At 58.6% G+C, this 21,268-nt stretch overlaps 2 protein-coding genes across 2 annotated transcripts; both read right to left on the bottom strand.

Annotated features, from left to right (window-relative positions):
• Nucleotides 1-2,081: 2,081 nt before the first annotated feature.
• On the bottom strand, nucleotides 2,082-9,244 carry DLL3 (delta like canonical Notch ligand 3). The gene is made up of 8 exons (XM_070557736.1): nucleotides 9,116-9,244; nucleotides 8,706-8,987; nucleotides 7,881-7,938; nucleotides 6,714-6,956; nucleotides 5,550-5,767; nucleotides 4,527-4,749; nucleotides 2,623-3,214; nucleotides 2,082-2,368 (listed from the first exon to the last, which is right to left on the bottom strand). The coding sequence occupies exons 1-8, from the start codon at nucleotides 9,182-9,184 to the stop codon at nucleotides 2,194-2,196; spliced, it is 1,860 nt and encodes a 619-aa protein (XP_070413837.1). The 5' UTR covers nucleotides 9,185-9,244; the 3' UTR covers nucleotides 2,082-2,193.
• A 4,562-nt stretch (nucleotides 9,245-13,806) lies between these two features.
• Nucleotides 13,807-21,108, bottom strand: TIMM50 (translocase of inner mitochondrial membrane 50). The gene is made up of 11 exons (XM_008532094.2): nucleotides 20,616-21,108; nucleotides 19,574-19,730; nucleotides 19,026-19,057; nucleotides 18,788-18,809; nucleotides 17,279-17,337; nucleotides 17,071-17,190; nucleotides 16,542-16,646; nucleotides 16,353-16,451; nucleotides 15,256-15,412; nucleotides 14,826-14,932; nucleotides 13,807-14,011 (listed from the first exon to the last, which is right to left on the bottom strand). The coding sequence occupies exons 1-11, from the start codon at nucleotides 20,721-20,723 to the stop codon at nucleotides 13,910-13,912; spliced, it is 1,068 nt and encodes a 355-aa protein (XP_008530316.2). The 5' UTR covers nucleotides 20,724-21,108; the 3' UTR covers nucleotides 13,807-13,909.
• Between the last annotated feature and the right edge of the window lie 160 nt (nucleotides 21,109-21,268).

The raw sequence follows: 21,268 nt of genomic DNA, 5'->3' as shown, positions 1-21,268 counted from the left end.
GAGCTGTCCGTTCTACAGCCTGTTTCTCCCCAAAATCTCTGAGCCATGGCTCTGATACTGGGGGTGAGGACCATGGTGTTCTTCTCTGAGTGACCCCACTTTAGGAGCTGAGCCCTCAGTGGGGTGGGCAGCAGCCCCAGGTCTCGTCAGCTCGCCCTCTTAGTGTGGAAGCTGTGCTCCAGGAGCAAGGGGAGGGCAGTCAGGGCCCCAGTATCCTCAGCAGCACCACAGCCAAGGTAGAGGCCCCCAGTGGGGGCCGGGCGGAAGAAGAGAGCCCCCACCTCTTAGCTGTGCTCACCCAGAACTTAGCCTCAGCAACAGGTAGCAGAAGGCAGGATAAGAAAGGCTATGAAGGTAGCCTTCAACTGGGAACTGGGGCAGGGTGGGGGGTAGGGAGGGAACCCTATGTTCTCAGTTTACCAGTTAGGAACAGAGTTTCTGTTTTGCTGAGCTGGGAGGAGGCAGGGAAGAAGCAGGTGTTGGTTCAAATGTCACTGATTCTCACCGTTCTTACCAAATTTTAGTAGATTATCGTGAATAAACATTTATTAATTTGCTATGTGCCCTTAGGCCCATTCCCAAAGACTTCAGATGGTTGGTTTGTTGCTCTGTTCTGTTTTCATAATCTTCACCAGTTTTGCTGGCAAGTGGGTCTGCAAGCCTCCTCGAGCCGTCATGCCAGACGTGGAACTCCATACGGTCCCTCTTTAAAAAACACAAATGGTAGCACCCTCTGCATTCTTTTGCACCTTGTTCTTTTTTGTTGGACCAAATATCTAGATGATCTCAGATTAGTACGTACCTATCTGCCTCATTATTTTAACAGTTGAATAATATTCTATTTATAAATGGCCCATAAGGAATGCAACCAGTGCCCTCTCATCACACCTTCTAGTTGTTTACACCTTTTGCGATTACAAACAATGCCGCAATACAGACACCTTTGCGCCCACGTGGAAGCTTACGCGTAGGGCAAAGTCCTGGAAATGTAACTATCGGACTTAAGGGGATGCGCACTTTTCATTTTAGAAGTTGTATGAAATTACTCTTTACATGTTTTATTTTGTGTAATACCTTATAAACTTCAGGGTACTGGAGGCAGCCAACATCGTTGCACTGTGTTTTTTAGAAACAGAGCAGCACAAGGCAGGGCCACAAAGATCCCGTGAGCTCTTCAGCAGGGAGGCATGATACAAGAGCAGTCCAGCCCAGCTCCCACTCACACATGCTCTGCGCCCCAACTTCCTCTTCTGTAAAATGGACCCTTTCTGCTTTCCCTGACGGGTGCTGCTGGTTGGCCTGCCCCCTGCAGTACTCATGTCTGGCGACAAACCCCGATCTTTGGAAGAAGGAGGGAGACTCCTTCATTCAGATATTCCATGTGATTCGGCAGGCTGACCTTACTTCCTGCCACACACGAGACAAATGAGCAAGCCTGGCCAATCAGAATAAGCCACACTGCCTGGCCAGGGGCTCAGGCACAGCCATGTGACAAGCCAGGGCCAATGAAAGCCTGTTTACGCACAAGTCATCCCAGGGCCAACGAGAGATCCGGAAGGCACCCAGCCCCTGGATCCAGCCCTGCAGAAGCTACTATCACAGGGTTTTTCATTTTTATGAACTAATAAATCCTCTTTCTTGTTTGAGCCACTTTGAGTTGTTTCTGACCCCCGCAAGAGTGCTATCTATTTTTCTGCTCAGGAGACAAAATCTCTCCCCTCAGCCCCAACACCAAAAACAAAGCACTCAACCCGATGAGTCAAAGCTGATCAAAATAAGAGCCTTTATAAACGCCTCTGGAGAGACGGGGAGCGAGAAAAACAGGATATAAATAACCGTTATGTACAACTTTCGGGGAAAATTCTCCCAGCCACCCCTTCCCGCTTCAACTGCAAAGTGTCTGAGGCAGAGATCGGGCACCACCAAGTTAATCCAAAAAGATCCGGGTTCTGTCTCCAGGAGCTGATGGAGAAGGGCGGCTCAGGCCTAGAAACGAAACGGGTGGAGGCATTAGAAACGGCTGCCCCTCCGCCTCCTCGCCCTCTCCCGAGTGTGCGGAAACCGGTGGAGACGCTCCATCCGTCATCCAAAGAGAAGATGGCAAGGAACTCAAAATGACAGCAAAAGGGATGCCAAATAGAACGGTCAGAACTGAAAACGGGGCTTAAGGGCCTTCCAGAGTCTGCACCCTACTCATTTTACAGATATCATAAAAGAGAGCTGCAGGAAAAGCGCGGGCTGCCTCTGCCCAGTGTGAGCAGGAGGGTAGAAGCGGGTAGCTACCTCCCGAGCATAGACGGAAGGAGCAGATATGACGTAGATCGCACGAGAGTCTCCATCCTCAGGGCGATTCCAATCTGCGGACGGGCTGCGGGAGGAAAAGAGTAAGATCCAGGCTGTTGACATTCTCAGATCTGGTTTTCCCCACCCACCATGGAAGGGACCCCAAAGCCAAAGAGGGGAACTGGGGAACGACCGAATCAGGAAAGGGCTGGAGCTGGGGTAAGAGGAAGGGCCCAATCAGGAAGGCCCATCAAGGAATCAGGTCTTTGGCATTGCTCTTTGGAGACTGACGCAAGCAGCCAAGAGGGACGAGGCTGACGTCTGCGGCCCAGCCCTCACCTGGGGCCGTCCCCGGAACCCTCCTGCGTCCTCAGGTTGTTGAGCGCGTCAGGGAGCGCGTGGACCGACGGCTCCGGGGTCCCCGCCAGCAAGCGAGACCCAGTATCCCGGCCAGGGCCACGGCGTCGCACGTGGACCAGCAAGAGCACAGCACCGGCCAAGCCCGCGGCCCCCAGCAGTCCCAAAGCCGGCGGCCAAAGGAAGCGCTGCGGATCCCCGGGCCTCGGGCCGGGCGGGGCCGCGGGCAGCGCGCCTGCGCCGTGGGGCGCGCCGTCGGGGCGCACGGGGACCTCGCAGCGCGCGCCCATGTAGCCGGGCGCGCAGGCGCAGACGAGGCCGGAGAAGTGGGCGTAGCAGCGGCCGCCGTGGGCGCAGGGGCGCGCGGCGCACGGGTCGGCGCGCTCGCGGCAGTCGCGGCCGCCGAAGCCCAGCGCGCAGGAGCAGCGGCGCGCGCCGCCGCCCTCCAGGCACGTGCCGCCGTTGGCGCAGGCGCGGCCGGCGCAGTCGTCCAGGTCGTGCTCGCAGCGCGGCCCCGCGAAGCCGGCGCGGCAGCGGCAGCGCAGGGCGTGGCCCAGGTCCAGGCAGAGCCCGCCTGCGGGGAGCGGGCGTCAGGGCGCGGCTCTGTCTCCGCCCCTTTCTCCGGGTCCCCGCTCTCTCCATCTAACTCCAGGGCCGGCCCCTGGAGGCGACCCGCCTCCTTTCCTCCGGGTGATGTCCTGATTGACTCGGCCTCGCCTCCCTGGCTCTCTGCGTCTCTCTTTTTCTCTGGGCGTCAACCAGACGGAAATGGACGCCCCTTCCCATTTGCCTTCCTCCGTTCCTCCCATTCTTGTCACGTTTTCTCTTCCCGAGCTCACCCTTCAGGGCTCTGCGCAGATGTCCCCTCCTCCAGGAAGCCCTCTCTGACTCTTCCTCCATCCCAGCCCTGTGCTCCCCCCATCACAGCCCTGTCCGCTCTCAGCTCTGGGGACGACTCTGTCTTCCCCTCCGGGTTGGTACCCCCCAGGAGGGTAGGGCCCAGAGCTGTCCTGGTCACTGCGGGGTCCCTGGTACCACCGAGACCACAGTGAACACTCACTGAGTGTTTTGCAGACGATCAGTATTATTATAATAGGAACGCGCAGAGCCCTTTCCATTCATGATCTAGTTTACTCTTGGTAACACTTAGATCAGGTGTCACCACTGCTCAGAGCCCTCCTGTGGCTCCATCTAAGGATGAAACCAAAATCCTCCCCGTGGCCCATGAAGTCCCACAGGATCCGTCCCTGTCACCCCCCTGACCTCTCCCCGCTCTCCCTTCACTCACTCTGCTCCAGCCACACTGACTTCCCTGTGATCCTCAACACACCAGGCACCTTCCTACCTCAGGGCCTTTGCACTTGCTAGTCCCTCTGCCTGGAACACTCTTCCCCCAGATCCCCACATGGCTCCCTCCCTGTCGACCTTCAGCAAGGTCTTCCCTAACCGCTTCAGCTAAAATGTCAACCTACCACCCCACACCCACTCCCCATCCCCCTTCTGGCTTTATTTTTCTTCTCAGTTTTGGTCACCATCTAACCTCTGATATAATTTACTTATTTATCTTGTTTATTGCCCGTCTGCCCCATCAGCTCTACGAGGGCAGAGGGTTTTGCCTGTTTCGTTCCCTGCTCTATCCTCAGTGCCTAGAACAGGGCCTGGCACACAGTAGGTGCTCAATAAATATTTATGAGACAGGAATATCACCTTGCCCGTTTTCCAGAAGAACAGACAGGCTGGGCAGAGGGGGAGGGCCACGTCCCCAGGCCACTGCCCGAGAGGACCCCCCCTCCATCCCCCCGCACTATCTGGGCCGGGCCCTGCTCTTGCGCCCTGGCCGGCCAGGGACCCCGCCGCCTCCCTCGAGTCCGCCCTCCCCGCCTCACCGTTCCGGCACGGCTGCAGGCTGCAGCGGTCCACCCTCTTCTCGCAGTTGGAGCCCTGGAACCCGGGCGGGCAGTGGCAGATGTAGGCGGAGTCGGGGTCTGCGCCGCCCACACACAAGCCGCCATTGAAGCAAGGTCCGTCCGCGCACGTCACCCCGCTCACCTCGCACCGCAGCCCGTAGAAGCCACGGGGACAGGCGCACTCGAAGGACCCCGGGGTCTCCTGGGCAGGGGCGAGAGGACTTCGGACCCGGGTGCTTTCCTTGGAGCAAAGTCCCATCCCCCTCCTCGGTCCTGCCCCTCCCCACCGAGGAGCGCCCTGGGGGCCCAGGGAGATCCGTCCCCACCTCCACACCTTGACCTGCCTGCTCTGCCCTCCCCGTTTCTCTCCGCGTCGCCGAGTCCTACTTGGAGGTCCCAGCTCGAAGCCCACCCTCTCCGTGCAGCCTTCTCTTGATGTCCCCTTCTCAGGCCCGCCCCCTAACCTGAGCCCTGAGTGTCTCTCACTGTCCCCTGGTGGCAGCGTCCAGGGGACGCACGCTGGGCGCTGCCTCATCCCAGTGAACACCAGGCCACTCGCGTGGTCTACCTTCTCCCATCACCACCCCTCAGTCCAATCGGACCTCAGAAGCCACAGCCCCGGGCTCATCTCCAGGAAGCCTTCTCTGATGCCCCCTCCGTCCCAGATTCCCAACCCACCTGGCCCCACCGCCCCCTACCTTGGGCCCTGAGTTGTTCTCTAGCCCTCCGGGAGGGGGCGCACTTTGTGGCCCCACAGGACCCCCCCCGCCCCCCAATCGTTCCCAAGTCCACACCTTTAGGTGCCACCCGCCGGGGGTGCGCTCCCCAGTCCCACTCCCATCACCTCATCCTACTTCAAGGCTGGACCCCTCCGGGAAGCCCTCCCTGACAGCACCCCAGCATCCCCCAAGCTGTTGTTCCATGGAGCCCCAGACAGGGGGACGGTGGGAATTCCCAGGGCAAAGTGCCGATCAGGATGAGGGGGGAGGCGGTGATACTGACACTGCAGCTGCCCCCGTTGGCACACGGGTTCCCATCACAGGGCCCAGGCCCAGGGACGAGGCATCCAGGGGTGGCAGAGGATGGGCCCCTGGGGCTGAGGCAGCTGCTGGTGGAGACAGGGACGGTGCAGAGGGGCCCAGTCCAGCCCTCCAGGCAGCGACATTCACCGGGCTGCTCACAGAAGCCGTGCTCGGAGCTGCAGCCGGCTCGACAGGCCGCTGGGGGGGAAGGAGAGGCAGAGGCGAATGGATGACGGCCAGGGTCAGGAGGAGGGAGATCACAGAAGTTTCGGAGGGCTTTCCATGCATCACTTTGCTTCATCCTTGCAACAGACAACCCTCTGGGCTAGAAGGTATTGCCACCCCAGTTTACAAACAGGGAAACTGAGGCTCAGAGAGGCGGGGTGACTTGCCCAGCTAGGAAGTGGCAGAGTGAGCATTTGAACCCAGGGCATTGGGCTCCAGAGTCTTGGAAGGAGAGTGCAGTGGGGCTCGCAGGTCTGAGCTGGAGAGAGGAGAATGAGGGCACTGGGGACTAGGGAGCGACCCCTGACTTTCAGGGGAGATGGATTGGGGCAGATCTTGGGGGGGGCGGGGGGGGATCTGGACAAGCCTGGGACTCCTAGGGGCTTTGATGGGGCTCAGAAATTTGGGGAGGGGTCTGAGGGTACCCAAGGTGGAGGTCGGGGGTCCCAAGCTTTAGAAAGCATTGGGGTCTGGCATGCAATCGTAGGGAGGGAGGCTGAAGGACCCCTGGGGGTGGAAGGGTTGGGGAGGAGTTTCCAGGCTCCTGGGTGGGGGTAGGGAGGGCCCCAGAATTAGAAGCTTTGGTGGTCCTAGCATCTGGAAAGGGGTGTGGGTCTGGGTTAGGGGAGGAACTGGGGGACACCAGCATGGGAAACGGGAGTGGAGTTCCTATTTGGGGCGATAAGACTGCTGGGAAGAGGGAAGGGTGCCCAGGAAGGCTGGAGAGAAATCTCGAGTCCTCAGTTTCCCTGAAAGTGGTAGCTGGGCGGCTGGAGGACTAAAGACCAGGAGCGGGGCTAGGGAGGGACGGGGTCCTCAGTTCCCGGAAGGGAGTCCCCGGGCTGTGAGAGGGGCCTGGGGGCCGCGAGCGGAGCGCAGTGGGGGCCCGGGGACGGGGTGGGAGGGACGCGGGACTCACGCGCGGCCTCGCAGTCCTCCTCGGCCGGCGCGCAGGGCCGCAGTCCCGGGCCGCACCGCGAGGGGGCGCTGCGAGGGCGGCAGAGGCGCGCGCACGCGGCCCCGACGGCGGGCGGCTCGCAGCGCGCGCGGTACGAGAAGCGCAGCTCCCAGGCGCCTGCGCGCTGCACGTCCCGGGCCCACGGGCCCCCGGCCGCCAGGCGGCGCCGGCCGGCCACGCGCGCCAGCAGGCTCCAGGCGGGCCCTGCGGGGAGAAGGCGGGGCGCTGGGGGGCTGGCTCTCCCTCCCCCCCGCCCCTCCTAGCGAGGCCACAACTCCCCTTTTCGAGCCCTGGGAGGCGGAGGGCGGGGGGGTCCCGTTGACACGGTGAGAATGGCAGTTACCCCGTTAGCAAGGCTGTAAACCCCCTAATGCGCCCCAGGACCTCTGATCCATCTAGGACCCTGTGACCATCACGATAACACAGTTCTCCCAGAGAAGCAGAAATGTCCCCATATCTTGCCCCAGAATCTTTGTATCTTAAAAGTAGTGATGAGATAGTGCCAAGGGACAATAACAGTTCTCTTGAAGTGAGGTCATAACACCCCCAAATTGCCTCTAGATCTTCCTGTATCAGAAAGATGACAGGGACCCCATTGTGGGCCTTACATAACGCCAAAGTCCCCCGTCCCGCCCCCCAGCCATTAAGGGTCGCCCCATATGCCTCGCTGAAACATCCGCTCAGTATTCTCTCTGGTGAGCCTGCGGCACCCCATAGGGCTCCCTGGGTCCTCTAGGGACAAAGTGACAAAGCTTCGCGTGAAAGAACCAGAATTAGCCTGGGTTCTCAAAGTCAGATGGCGACAGCAGGACTGTGAGATGCTGTAACCAGCTCCAGTGGCTTCAATTTCAAGGTAGTCAGAGAGCTTCCCCCACGTCACCCGCTATGAGGACCGTGGGCTCCTACATCCAGTCCCAGGACACTTCTCTGCTGACACGCCAAGAGCCCTGGAGCCATCCGCACCCAGCACCGCTCTCCAGGAGCTGGGGTGATATCATGCGTCCAGCAATCCCGTGAATGCCCCGCCCTCCAGACAGCCCCATGTCACCCTCCTGGCCCTCACGTGGGGCCCCAACTCCCGGGAGACCCTGCACTCCCCACCACAGGCCCAAGACTGAAGACACTCACCTCCGATCTGTTCTCCTAACTCTTCTCTCCAGGTTTCGATGATGAGAGAAAAGGTGCCCTGTGGGTGGAGGAAGGGGGAGAGGAAGGTGGGGGGGAGACAGGGCTCAGGGCAGGTACTTGATGAAGGCCAGAATTTAGGGGTGATGACCATTCCAGGGACCAGGCAGGCAAGGGACAATTCCCACAGGGACAGGCCCAGGGAAGGAAGGACCTTCATTATTGAGAACTTACTATGTGGTAAGCACTATACTCGAGATACCTGCTTGAATCCCACAAAAGGGACCCTGTGAGGTGCCCTGATTATCCCATTTTACAGATGAGGAAACCGAGGCTGGAAAAGGGAAAGTCACTTGCCCAAAAGGACAAGGGTCTAGAATTCAAATACAAGTCTGTTCGCTTCTGTGCTTCTGGGGTTGTGGGATGGGAGATAGGATTTTGGAGGCGCAAGAGTCATGAATGTGGGCCCCACCTGGAAGATCTGAGAAGGGATAAGGTGAGAGGAGATTGGGGGTCTCCAAGACAGGGTGTGGGAGGGTCCCTAGGTGCAAAGAGATTTCGGGATAAAGATGAGGATCCCAGTGTTTTGGGATCCCCAAGGAAAAGAAGTCAAGTTCTGTGAATTTAGGATTTCCAGGTGTTCTTGGGATTTGGGGTCTGAAGCGTGCAGAGCTAGGAGCAGAAGATTTGGGATCCCTAGAGGGCAAGTTGGAGTTAGATTTGGGGTCCCCAATGTGTAGGGTTTGGGGGTCTTGGAAGTTGGAGGGCTCAAGGCGGTCGAGGTTTGGGTAAGGCCTCCCGTACGGGCGGCCCGGGGCCGGGTCTCACCGGCCAGGCGTCCCGGAAGGGCACGCGCATGAGGCCGTCGGGCAGCAGCAGGTCAGGCGCCGGCGCTCCGGGCTGCTCGGTGTAGACGGGTCCGCGCGCGCTCAGCGCCGCGCCCAGGGCGCACGGAGACTCAGCGGCCTCCTCGGAGACTCCTGGCTTCAAACAGACCCTAAAGAAGAGGCGGCAGGGGCCCCGGGAGCCGCAGGGGGACCGCGGGGCCCCCGGGCCTGGGCCCGGCCCAAAGGAGAGGATCTGCAGCTCGAAGACGCCGGCCGGCCTTGCCTGGGGCGCAAAGGGGCACAGGGTTAGTGGGCCGGCGGGACCCAGGCGTCTCGTCCTCCCCGGGCCCCCTCGCCGAGACCCCTGGGTTGCACCCCCTCCCATGCATCCCTTTCCACTCCTGCTCTGACCTGGGGAAGGAAAATAAGCGCCAGAATCACCATCTGGGACAGGAGCTGGGGCATCCGCGGGGAGCCCATGGCCTTTCGGGGTCTCGGGAGCCGCAGCTGCAGGCTCCGGAGCCTTATATCTGAGGGGACGGCTCCGCCCCTTGAGGCAGCCGCCGGCTCCCGGGGACCCTATGGGAGGGGGTCGCAGAGGGAGGGAAGCTGCAGTAGGACCCGTGAGACTCTGTCGTGGGCACAGGCAGTGTAGTAAGTGGATGATGTTGTGTGTGGTTGTGCGTGTAACTTTGTGTGTGCCTGAGGATGGCGTGGGGTGAGGGGGCTAAGCCTGTTTGTGGGGTTGTGTATGATTTTAAGATTCTGTAGTGTGTGTGTGGTGTGAGCAAAAGCTACTTACTGGAGAGTGCACTACATGACTTTGTGATTGTGTGTCTAGGTGAGACCGTGTGGCTCCACGCGTGCCTGAAATTGTGTGTGGTGAAGCCTGTTTGTGGGGTTGTAAATAATTCTAAAACTGTGTGTGTGCACGTGCATGCGTGCGCACCTGCCTGGGAGAATGGAGGTGTACATGACCTCATGATTGTGTATGAGTGTATGAGATCCTGGACCACTGTGTGTAGTCGTATGAAGTTATGAAGCTGTGACTTTGTGGTCCGTGCAGGTGCCCCTAGGTAGCTGTGTGTGTGTGGTGGGGTCTTTGCAAGTAAACGACTGAGGATGCATGTGTGAAGGAGTCTTGATGTGCAGATACGATGAAAAGCTGGGGTTCTTTGTGGACCCCTGTGGGTGTGTGTGTGTGCCTGTGTGTGTTGCCCTCCCCAAGACAAAGCCATCCTCCCAAACCCGGCATCACAGATGCACGAGACGCCAGGGTGAGGCGGCCGGCCTCCGAGGGGGCTCCCAGCTGTATGGAAATGCCGCCATCTGCTGGGCGGCCCTGCCCCTCCCCCTTTGGGGCAAACGCAGCTGGGCTGCCCGTTTGGCCTCCAGAAGGTGTGAGGAGCAAATGGGCAGGAAATTCCGTCTTCCCGGCTCAGGGCCCCTCCGTCCCTCCCGGATGAATGGGGGGGCACCCCGGGCCCTCCAGAAGCCCCTTAGTATTCCAGGACCACCGCAAGGACAGCTAGTCAGGAGCAGATGTCCTGGCCCTCGGGTCATAAGCACTCGCTCCGTGCCAGGTGCAGAGCAAAGCCCTCTGGATGGAGTAAGATCCCCCAAGATAAAAAATGTTAATATCTAGAGGCTAATACTTATAGGGGGGAACCCGGGTTCCATTTGTACACGTTCTTCTTTTAGAGAAGTGAGACTAATCCGTACAGCAGAGCCCGGCATCCGGAAGTGCTCGGTAATTTTCAGTGAATCCAAGAATTCCCTGTAGTTTTCTCTTGATCCTGAGGACTGGAGTCAGGGAGGGGAGGTGGCGAAGGCCGTGCTCGACTGGCGCAGAACATCCCGGCTTCCTTGGCACGGGTTTTCCCTCTATACTGCTCTATTCTTCCGCCCCCCTTCTCTAGTTAATTCCGGTCTCCCCCGTCAGCCCTCCCCCCCTGTAGGAGGCCTTCCCTAAACACTCCCCAAGGGGTCAGGCCACTCCTCTGAGTTCCCACAGCCCCCTGCCGTTCCTCTGTCCCCGCCCTGACCACTCTGGCCTATGGGGTCTTTCTAAGCACAAATCTGACCACATCCCTCTCCTGCAGACTCTTCCATGGCTCCCCAGGACCTTCAAAAACACCCCGAGATTCTAAGGCTGACATTTGGGGCCCTCCCTCCACATCTCCCCTTCTCAAACAGGTTCTGTGGCCCCAAAGCGCAGAGCCAGACCACCCGGGCCAGTTACTAGGAGGCAAATTAGGGCCTGTACTGAGGTCGGTGGAGGAATGAGCTTCCCGTCAGAGGAGACATTCAAACGGAACTTGGACAGCCATTAGAACCAGCTGTGGGAGGAGATAAATTCATGGTCTGGATAATAATTTTGGAGGGTACTGGATTCCAGGTCTGAGATATCTCTAAACCTTTAAAAAGAGTAAAAGCCAGCCTTCTTGAGGGTTTGTGCCAGGCACAATAGTGTTTCATGTGACTTCTCTCATGTCTGAGTGTGAAATGTACTTTAAGGGATTTCCAAGTGTCTTTTTGGCTATTCAGGACTTGTCCTTGTGTGCCAACCTTAGAGCCCACAGGCCATGCTGAGGTGACATTTGAGCAAAGACCTAAAGAAGAGGAGGGTAAGCCATATGGATCCTGGGAAGAAACATTCCTGGCAGCAGGAATAGCAAGTGCAAAGGCCTTGAGGTTGACCATGCCTGGCACACTGATATTCCCTTGGCTTCCTCATTTCATCCTTGTCTCCACTCAAACACACCCTCCCAAGAGGCCTTCCCTGACTGTTCCAGCTAATCTAAAACAGCACCCGAAGTCCCAAGACCACTCCATCTCCTTACCATACTGTTTTTCTTTACACATTCATTACCCCAATACCTGACCATTGTCTGTTTCCTTCAAGAAAACATCAGCTCCATGAGAGCGGAACTTTTTATCTGATTTGCCCACTGACGCACTCTAGTGCCTAGGACCAGGCCTGGCGGTGGGTGCTGAGAAAGTATTAGCTGAGTAAGTGAAGGAATGAGGGAGGTACCATTATTAATCTCTCATGAATGAGGAAACTGAGATGCTGGACCCCTTGCCCCAGGTCCCAGGGCTTGCGCATGGTGTGACCTGGGAATCCAGGGCCTGGGGTAAGCCTCAAAGCGGCCCCAATCCCGCCCATCAGCTGATGCCACAATGCAGCCTAGTGCCCAGAGCATCTTAGGACAGCATCCTAGGCTGTGTCATTTAAGAATCTCGGGGTGTCAGTGTCTCAGAGGCTGCATGTGCACGAGTCAGGCCCTGCCCTCCCCTCGCGCCCTCCAGCCTTGAGCAGGTGTGGCCCGCCAGCACCCTCCCTGAGCCAGCACCAGGCTTGGGGAGAGGCCCGAGAACCAGTGGGCAATGAAGCATGTGCCAGCCCCAGTGCTAGAGCCTTAAGCCCCAGGGGCCGATGCTGACCAGTGGGGAACAGGAGGCACAGGACAAACGCACTTCCTGCTTTCCTGCCCTGTGGGTGGACAGGTCTGAGTCACATTTCAAAAGGCTCCTCAGAAGGTTCCATGGGGCTCAGTGTGTCACCCGCTGCAGTGGCTGTCTGTCTGTCCACAACTCTCTCCCCAGGATGACAGTCCCCAGACACACAAGCCTGTCTCCACCTCTGCGTTCCCTTAAGACAGGCTCCAATCCTTAAAGCCACATGCAAAGAAAAGGCAGGCCCCTCCTTCAATCCTGGGCCGTCCTCAAGCTACGGCGTCCTGGGGACATCGGCCAACCCTCCCCTGGGTTAGAGCCAGTCCATCTTGGGGTTGGGGGGGTGGGTTGTGTGCAAATTTTAATTCTTCGTTGCACATGTCTGTGAGCCTTTTAAAAATTCTTGAGTTCACAGGTTCCATTTGGCCCACAGAGTTTTAAATACATTTTATCACAAACACCAGGGAAGGTCTTCCGAAAATCTTTAACTAGTGTTAGCACTAAAGCTGGCGGGAGCAGGAGAGGCTGGGACAGCCCAGCTGGCACAGGATATGGCAACACGAGAATGCCCGGCGTGGCCTGGTGAGCCCCAGGGAATATCCGCACAGCCTGAGCATGAACCGTCCCTCTACCCCTCAGCACCACTCCACTAAGATGGGCACCATCATGCCCCCACTTCAGAGAGAAGGAAACTGAGGCAGGAAGGTGCCCTGACTAGCTTCACATAGCTGCCATCTGAGCACCTACAGGGAGTGCCTCGCTCAGCAGTCAACCCAGCCTGTGGAGTGGGTACTATTATGACTATTTTATAGATGTGGAAACTGAGGCAGAGAGGTGACGGAACTTGCTCGAGGTCACACAAGCCAGCAAGCGATAGAGCTTGGATTTGAATTCGGGGCAGTCTGGATCTCCCACTCTTAAACAACCCACAACCGTGCCGTCCAATGCAGGAGGCAGCAGCCACACACGGCTATTTAAACTCAACCGGATTAAAATGGGAATTCCTCCCATCGCGCAGTTAGCCCTAGCCACGCTTCATGCAGTCAACAACCCCCCGCACTGGCTGCTGGACTGCACGGCGCAGACAGAGAACTCGGGCGAACATCGCAGAAAGTTCCGTTGCCAAGTGCTGCTACACGGTCTGCCTGTGTTAGTTAAAAGCCAACATTTAAAAATTGGAGATTAATCTAAAAATCTCAATTTCTGGCTTCTACTGGAAAATCAGAAGATGCAGCATCTCCATTCCCCTTCCCCCAGGGCTGCAGCAGGCGCAGCGGGCAGCAGCTGCCCTCCTGAGGGGCCACCTCCGTGCACCCCCACCCCGAGCCCACACTCCGACTTCCAGAGCAGCCTGGCCGCTACCTGGCTTCAAAACCCCTTGTGCCATCCTCTCTTCTCTTTTCCACAGCTGGGGAATCTGGGGCCAAAGAGGGAGACGCATTTCCTGCAGACGGCACAGCACACGGGAAGACACGCCAGAGCAGGACCCAGGCTTTCGGATTCCTGGGCCAGGATTCCAAACCAGCCCTGATCCACCGAGGCAGCCGCTCTGGGCTCGGCAGCCAGTGAGCCACTGTGTGCGATGACCCGAGTCCCGGACCTCACCCCGATGCCCCCATCTGGAGACTCTCCGGACACAGGAGTGTGGCGTCGGGGATGGACTTTATTGGACACGTGGCCGCCCAAGCCGTGGTCTGGGAGCACTGGGGCCTGGGCCCCAGTATTGAGTTTGAGGAGGCCCAGAGCTCAGGGCTGTTTGGATCGAGGCCACAGGCGGCTGGTGAGAGAGCCGAAGAAGAGGTTCTGCTTGCTGGATTTGGAGAGCTCGGCCAGGCGCTGCTGCTCCTCCTGGGGCCGGGGACAGACAGAGGAGGGAGGGTCAGCCGGGGCGGACAGAGCCTCCTGCCACACTCCCAGGTCCCCAGCCCTCAGCCCAGGGACCACCGTTCTCAAACCTCTGCCCAGCCCAGACTCCTTTCCCCAAACCCCCAGGACACCAGCCAGACACAGGCAAGAGCCAGCTCTGAGGCGCAGGAGCCCAGACTCAAGTCCCAGGTAATCTCACGATTCCCTTCCCCAGATACCAGGGTCCCTCCCCTGAACCCTGGGAACCTACCCCAGACCCTTCACCAGACTGCACTGTCCTGCTCCCTGGGGCCCCCAGTGCCCAGCCCTGAGCTCTATGACCCCTTGTCTAGACACTGGGGTATCACAGATCTCCAGGGACTCCTTCGGGCACCCAGGAGCTTAGAGTCTACTCCCAGGGACCCAACCCAGAGTCTGGTCAACCTCAGCATAGACCCCTGGGAACCTCTTTCCCAGACTCAATCCATATTCTTAGCCCTACTTCCAAACGACCAAGATCACACGAAGCCCCAGAATTCCTTGCCCAGACCCTTGGGCCAAGTGTCCAGGGATCCCTCCTTCCAGACCTGCGCAAGCCCCTCAAGGTGACCCCTCTCCCAGACCTATCTCAAATGCTCGGCGTTTCCTGCCTCCTCTTCTCAGAGCAGGCTGCAGACCAAGTCACACAAGAGCCCCACGGGGCAGGCGGTACGGAAGAGAAGGTATCAGGGCGGAGACAGGCTGCTCCAGGGCTCCTCCTTCAGGAGCCCGGGAACTGACGTGGTGTCCCCACCAGGCTGGGGATCGGAGCGCCCACCTGTTCCAGCCGGCTTTGCCGCTGTTTGAAAGCCTCCAGCGGGTCGTCCTCCAGGGCGTAGTGCTCCAGCACCGTCCGCACATCCTCCACGCTGTTCAGGGCAATGGCTGCGGGCACAGCAGGCGAGGGTCAGCCAGGGTGGAGGCCAGAGCAGGCCAGGGCCCATGAGGGTAAAGGTCGAAACTGCCTGGAACGCTTCTCAACACTCTAAAAGGGCACCCCTGAACATTCCTGAGCACCCCCTAAGTACTCCAGAGGGGCACCCCAAATATTCTAAGAAGCTTCTGAAGACTGCAAGATGCTTCTGGATCGCCTGCACCTCGAGTACCCCATTTTACAGGAAAAACAAGCTAGAATCAAGCGTCTGTCGTCCCTCTTGAGGGTCAAGGGCTCTGGGGTCAGAAGCCAGAAGGTCAGGGGTCAGCCTCACTCTTGAGGAAGGCAGACAGGTCCAACAAGACACGGTCATCGGAGTTCCCGTCCCAGGGCCGCAGGGCGACACCATTGTAGGGCTGCAGGCGGAAGGCTTCCTTCTTGCAGTCCACGACTACCACACGGGCCGGGTCCCGATTCAGACAGGAAATGTCCTGCAAGTGGGCCATAGGTCAGATTAAGGCCTGTGCCCCTTCCCTCCCCACCAGGAACCCCCAGAGAGAGAGAGGGAGACAGATAAAGACACACACAGATACACGCACACACGGCACTGCACACTGGGATCACCACGACGGGGCCTCCCCAAGAGCAGGCTGGGATGACAGCACCAAACCCCCCAGGGAGCTGGGGGCTAGTCACAGCCCTGGCACGCAGACAGGCTGATGTGCAGGTTCCCTGAAAAGGGCGCCGGGCGCTCATGTGGTTAACCACTGCCCCAGGTGATTGTTGCAGGTCTGCAAACCTCTCATCCAGACAAAGAGGTGCAGACAGGTCTACCACAACACACGGGAGCCACTCAGACAGGTACCCACACACAGACCCTCCAAGACCTCAATCACGGCCCACGTCCTTCTGCACCCTGAAGAACTACGTAGACCCACAGGCCCACCAAGACATGGTCAGAAACCCAATAGCCACTTAGACACACAGATGCTTGGAACCAGACCAACAGAGACCCATTCACAGACTCCTGGACCCCTGGATACATTGCTGGTGACAGCAACAGACCCCAGATCAAACCAACCCTAATCAGAGTCTCATATAAGCTACTACAATTACACAATCCCAGAGACACTCAGTTCCAGTCACAGAGACAAAAAACAGCTGCCAGCTTTCACGTCCCTACCCCTTACCCCCAACTGTCTTCCTTGGGGAGACCTCATTTCCCCCCACACCCACTCCCAGACTCTGGGGAAGGGAGAAGGGCCTAGAGGCCCAGCCCAGACTGAGGGCGGGCTGCCATCCTGCTAGAATCAGACCTGGACCAGAACCAGATGTAGGGTTGAGGCTGGGGTCAGAACTGGGTCCTCTTTCCCTCAGGAAGTGCCAGCTCCCCCAAATCCCAGAGGCCCACCCATGACCCCCACATGGCACCTTAACATGGTGCCCATCCATGTATCTTGTGGCGTCCCGGAACAGGCGGTAGGAGATGAAGCCGTGGGGGTCGACGCTGTCGATGAGTGGAAACGCAGTCTGGGTGGGATGGGAGAACACAGTCAGGCTGAGCCCCGGCCCTGCAGATCCCCCGCCACATCGACCCCCCTCCTCTGCCGGGGGCCTCACCATGCCAGTCTCCGACGTGAAGATGACGATTTCATACAAAGGGGCCAGCTGCTGGAATAAGGTCTCAATGCCCGGACGCTTCTTAAACCTCCAGCCCGTGGCCAGCTGGGGAGCAGTGAAAGCAGTGAAACACCAAGATCCAAGGCCCCCAAGGCTCCCAGGACGACAAAGACCCAGCCTGGAGACTCCCAGAACCAGAGTGCTCTCCCCCTGTCTTTGTGGCCCTCGGGGGGGGTCAGGAGTACATGGCTGTGACTGAGGGTCTGAGAGTCTGAAGGGTGTGGGGCCCAGAACACCAGCCGACTCCTCTGCAGCCCTTACTTGGGGCACTTACAACAGCCTACGGGGCAGGGGTAGCACCACTGAGGCAAGCGGGCCAGAGAGGGCATACCTCCTCCCCAGAATCACACAGCAGAGCTGCTCTGAACCCCAGCCTGGCTCCCGAGTCTACGTTCTTAACCACATCATCACAATCCGGCCACCCTGCTCTACCCTATGTCCCCAACCCGCTGCCTTCCCCAGGACACACCGACCACTCAGGGTGCAGGAGGACGCCAGTGAGCTCCAAGACCAGGGTGTAGGGCGGCTGGTAGTACGGCTCCCGCAGAGGGTCTGGGAGAAGGCAGGGGCTGGTGGGCTCGATGATCATCTGTGGACGAAGGACAAAATGGGGGCACTCGGGGAGACAGGGAACTGGGGACGGAGGGATGGGGCCTGGGCCCAGGGCTCTTGCTCACCTGTCTATAATCTTTGAAATATTTGTATGTCCGGCGCAACTGCTGTACCAGGATTGGATCTAGAGAACGCCAGGGCAAAAAGAGATTCTAAGATAAGCCACTGCTCAACCTCCTGGACAAACCGGAGTTTATCTATCAGAAACCGGTCTACACTCCCACCTGGTTTGAACCAGCTCATTTCTAAGCCCAAAGGTAGAAGGCAATGACATAGCCGCCAGGTAGGAACAGATGTTTTTATTCACCTGCCCAGTTTTAACCTGAATCTTTATACCCACACACCACCCCAGGTATAAAACAGAACATTCACACGCCTGCCCACTTAAAACCCACACACGGAGAGACCTGCGGACATGACGCCAGTATATTTAGTCCGTTTTGAACCTAGGCTTCTAGATCTGCCCGCTTTAAGCCAGGACGCTGAGTCTAGTTAAATCACAGTGAACATATACACACAGCTGGATACTTCAAACCAGTGGTTCGCAACGAGGAGCAATTTTGTCCCCCTCCTCCGGGAAATTGAGCAGTGTCTGGAGACATTTTTGACTCCAGTATTGATGTCACAACACTGGCGTCTAGTGGGTAGAGGACCAGGGTGCCGCTAAATATCTTACAACACACAGGACACTCCCCCACAACAAACAACTATCTGATCCAAAGAATCAATAGAGCCAAAGTTGAAAAATCCTGGTTTAAGCGAATATACTGAATCCAGTTTAAAACAGCCATCTTACACGACTGCCCACAGTTTTTCTAGTCCAGTTAAACAACTATTTACGGGGCCTGCCTTTTCCAAAGCAAAACGTCGGAACCACTGAAGCTAAGAAACACACACGTTTTCAACCTGCATGTTTACCTGCCCAGTTTAAATCAGTACGCTGATTTGTTTAAACCAGTATGATTCTACACCTGCCCAGTTAAAACAGCATACTTTTCCACCTGCCTAGTTTAAAAAAATCAATGTACTAACATGCTGGTTTGCAAACTCCCCCAGCACAAACAGGTGGCTTTCTGGACTTACCAATTTTGTTTTTCTCCTGGAAAGGGCCAGGTGTGACAGAATTGCCAACTACTCTCTACTATCCAATTTGTCAGAAACTCCCCCAAAGCTGGTTAACCAAAAGGGGGAGGGAGGACGGAGGCATTGTTTTGGAAATGAGGAGCCGGGGGAAGAAAGGAGGCTGTCATAAAGAGGGGGTGAGGGACTGCAGATGCTCAGATCCAAGGCACAGGAAGCCATGTGTCTGGCAACAGAGAGCCCGGTCTCCCCAAGCACTCCCACCCCGGATTCCCCTCCCCCACCCATCCCTGACCATCTGCTCCTGGGCTGAGGGGCCAGGGAAGGGGGCTGGGGCTCTGTGATGCCCCTCCCCCCAAAGCCACCCAGCTGCTGGATCCCCCACCCCCTAAGGGAAGGAGAAGCCAAGGCCATCAGATGGAGAGGGAAACACCCCTACAAATGGCAGAGCAGGGAGGGTCAGGGGACCCCAAAATCTGTGTCTGTTTACTCACCATTGTCGAATTCATCGGGAATCTGGGAGGCAGAGAGAAAAATGGAGGGTTTGGGATGGCAGAGGCACAATCCCATCACACCCAGAAAAGAAATCTCCGGGGCCCTGGGAGGAGTAGGCAAAGGTCCCTGGGAGGAAGAGGCTCACCCCAGACCAGAAATGAGCCTGCACAGACCTCAGGGGAGGGCACCCACAGGAGGAGACCCCCGGTAAGGCCTCTGGGTCTCCGTCCCCCTCACCTTGGCACCAGTTTCATCCACAGAGTTGTTTCCTGCAAGGGAGACAGGGATGAATGAGAGGCCTGGGGGCCTGGTCGCCTGGGTCCTGAGGGAGGAAGAGGGCAGGGCGCTGCACTCCTGGGTCTGAGGCAAGAGGGCTAGAGGCGTGGTCTACTGAGATCAAGAGAGGAGGGGGCTGGTAGCCAGGACCCCTGGGTCTCCTGGGTTTCTGAGGGATAGAGGGACTTGGGGAGGGCTGGAGTTTTGGGTGCTGAGGGCAGAGTAGCTTAGGAAGCCAGTCCAGGTCTGTCTTTCCCCATCTTCCTCTCTTCCCACTCACACCCTGTAGCCTAGTACAGGAACCAACGAGAAAGAGCAGGACCTTGAACAAAGTGAGTAAAAGGGAGACTTCCCCCATTTCCAAGGTAGACGTTCTAGTTGGCTGCCCTATTGAGGGAGGAGCCAGGGAATGAACACAGGGGAGCCCTTAGAGGAAAGAGGAATAGGTTCTGCAGTAGAAAACAGGGCCAACAGAACAAAACTGGGGGGGGCAGGGATATGTCCCTCACCAAAGATATAGACGACGCTCACGGTTCCACCGGCACCGAGCAGCCCAGCAAGCCAGAGGGCAACTTTCTTGGCGTAGCTGGGACCCTCCGTGCCCCGCTGCTGCTGTGGCCCCTGGGCCTGGGCCTTTGTGCCAGCTCGGCTCCCGATTTCCGCTGCCTGCAATCGAGAGAGGGTAGGTTGGCCAAGAGAGAAGAAAGAGAAGGTCAGAGTGCTTCGGGCACCCTGGTCAGAGAAGAATCAAGGTCAAGAGCAGGGAAGCAGTCACCCACATGGCCTCCCGCTGATGTGTCCCTGGAGGGGCAGCCAAGAGACTGGGTCTCTGAGAATGGTCAAGAACTAGACTCTCTGGCGCCAGGATCCCAGGAGTTCAGGAGTTGACAGGCCGGGTGCCCAGGATCTTGGAGGCAAAGGACTGGAGGGCCTGAAGCCCAGAAAAGCAGACGAAGGAGATGAAATCCGGGAGCTTGGCTGGACATTGGGATGCTTGCAGCAAGGCAACAGAACACACAAGGCTATGGGACGGGGGTTTAAAGCCTCCGGATGCCTGGGGCTCACGGTAGCAAGGCAAAGAGAAGGGATGGCAGCAGGGGCTTGTGGAAGTAGGGCACGGAAGTGATGGACTGCAGGTCAGAATGGCTGGGTCTCTGTCAACATGGAGGCAGGTCGAATGAGAAGCCCGAACATCCACCTCGCCACCACCACCACCAACTCGGGGAAACACCCCCAAGGCCAGCGTCCCGAGGCCCTCGCACTCAAGTATTACCCGAGCGGCCACTGAGATGAGAACAGATGACCCCCCTCCCCAGGCGCCCACGTGGGGTTCAGAGGAAGTGGAGTCCAGAGGATGCGCTTGAGCCCCCAGCATCTAGCCGAGGGGAGGAAGCGTTGCCCACCCCGGGAGGCAGGGAAGCGCGCCCAACGCGGGCGGCGTTCCATTCAGCACCCTGAGGCGCTGCGTCCCAGAACCCCCGGGCGGCGACGGTCCGCCCGGAGCTCCAGGGAAGGGAGCCTGCACCCGAGGGCCACCCCCGTCCTGCTCACCTGGTCCGAGGCCCGGGGAGGCGGCGTCGCCAGCCTCGCGCACAGTCCCCGCGCGCCGAGCCGGAGCCCGCTTCGCAAGCGCAGGAGCAGCGCCGCCGAGGCCGCCATCTTGCGCTGACGCCACGCGGCCCCGCCCACTCGCTCCCTGCACTCCCGCCCCGGGCCGGGGCAACAGCCAATGGGGACGCAGGGGAGGGGCGGGGGACGGGAGCCCGAGAGAGACAAAGGGCTTCGGGCGGCCCGCCGCGGGCGCGTGCAAGGAGTCAGCCGGCGCCACGCCCTCTGCGCCCGTCGGGTGACCAGCGCCAGCGTAACGGGACGCAGCCGGGCTGCCGGGCTCCCGTGCTCCGCGGGGAGCTGCGGCCGTGCGCGAGGCGCCCGGTGGCTGCCTGATTTGTCCTCGAGAGGAGAAGCTGCGAGTCAGGCGGCTCGAGAGGCGGGCTCCTGGCGCGGGGCCGTCTGTCCTCTCCCGGGAGTCCCTTGGAAAGGGCCCGGGGAGCCAGGCACTTCGTGGGGCCAGGGAAGCACCGCCGCGTCTGGCGGGTCGGGGTCGTGGAGAGAGGGGTCCGCGAGTTAGAGGTTACGGGAGCCACGACGATGACGCTCACTCGTTAGAGAGGAAAAAGTCTGATACTATTTGTGTAAACTTAGAA

The sequence above is a fragment of the Equus przewalskii genome, chromosome 9 (assembly GCF_037783145.1).
Source record: "Equus przewalskii isolate Varuska chromosome 9, EquPr2, whole genome shotgun sequence".
NCBI lineage: Eukaryota > Metazoa > Chordata > Mammalia > Perissodactyla > Equidae > Equus > Equus przewalskii.
This window is presented reverse-complemented; position numbering and strand designations above follow the sequence as displayed.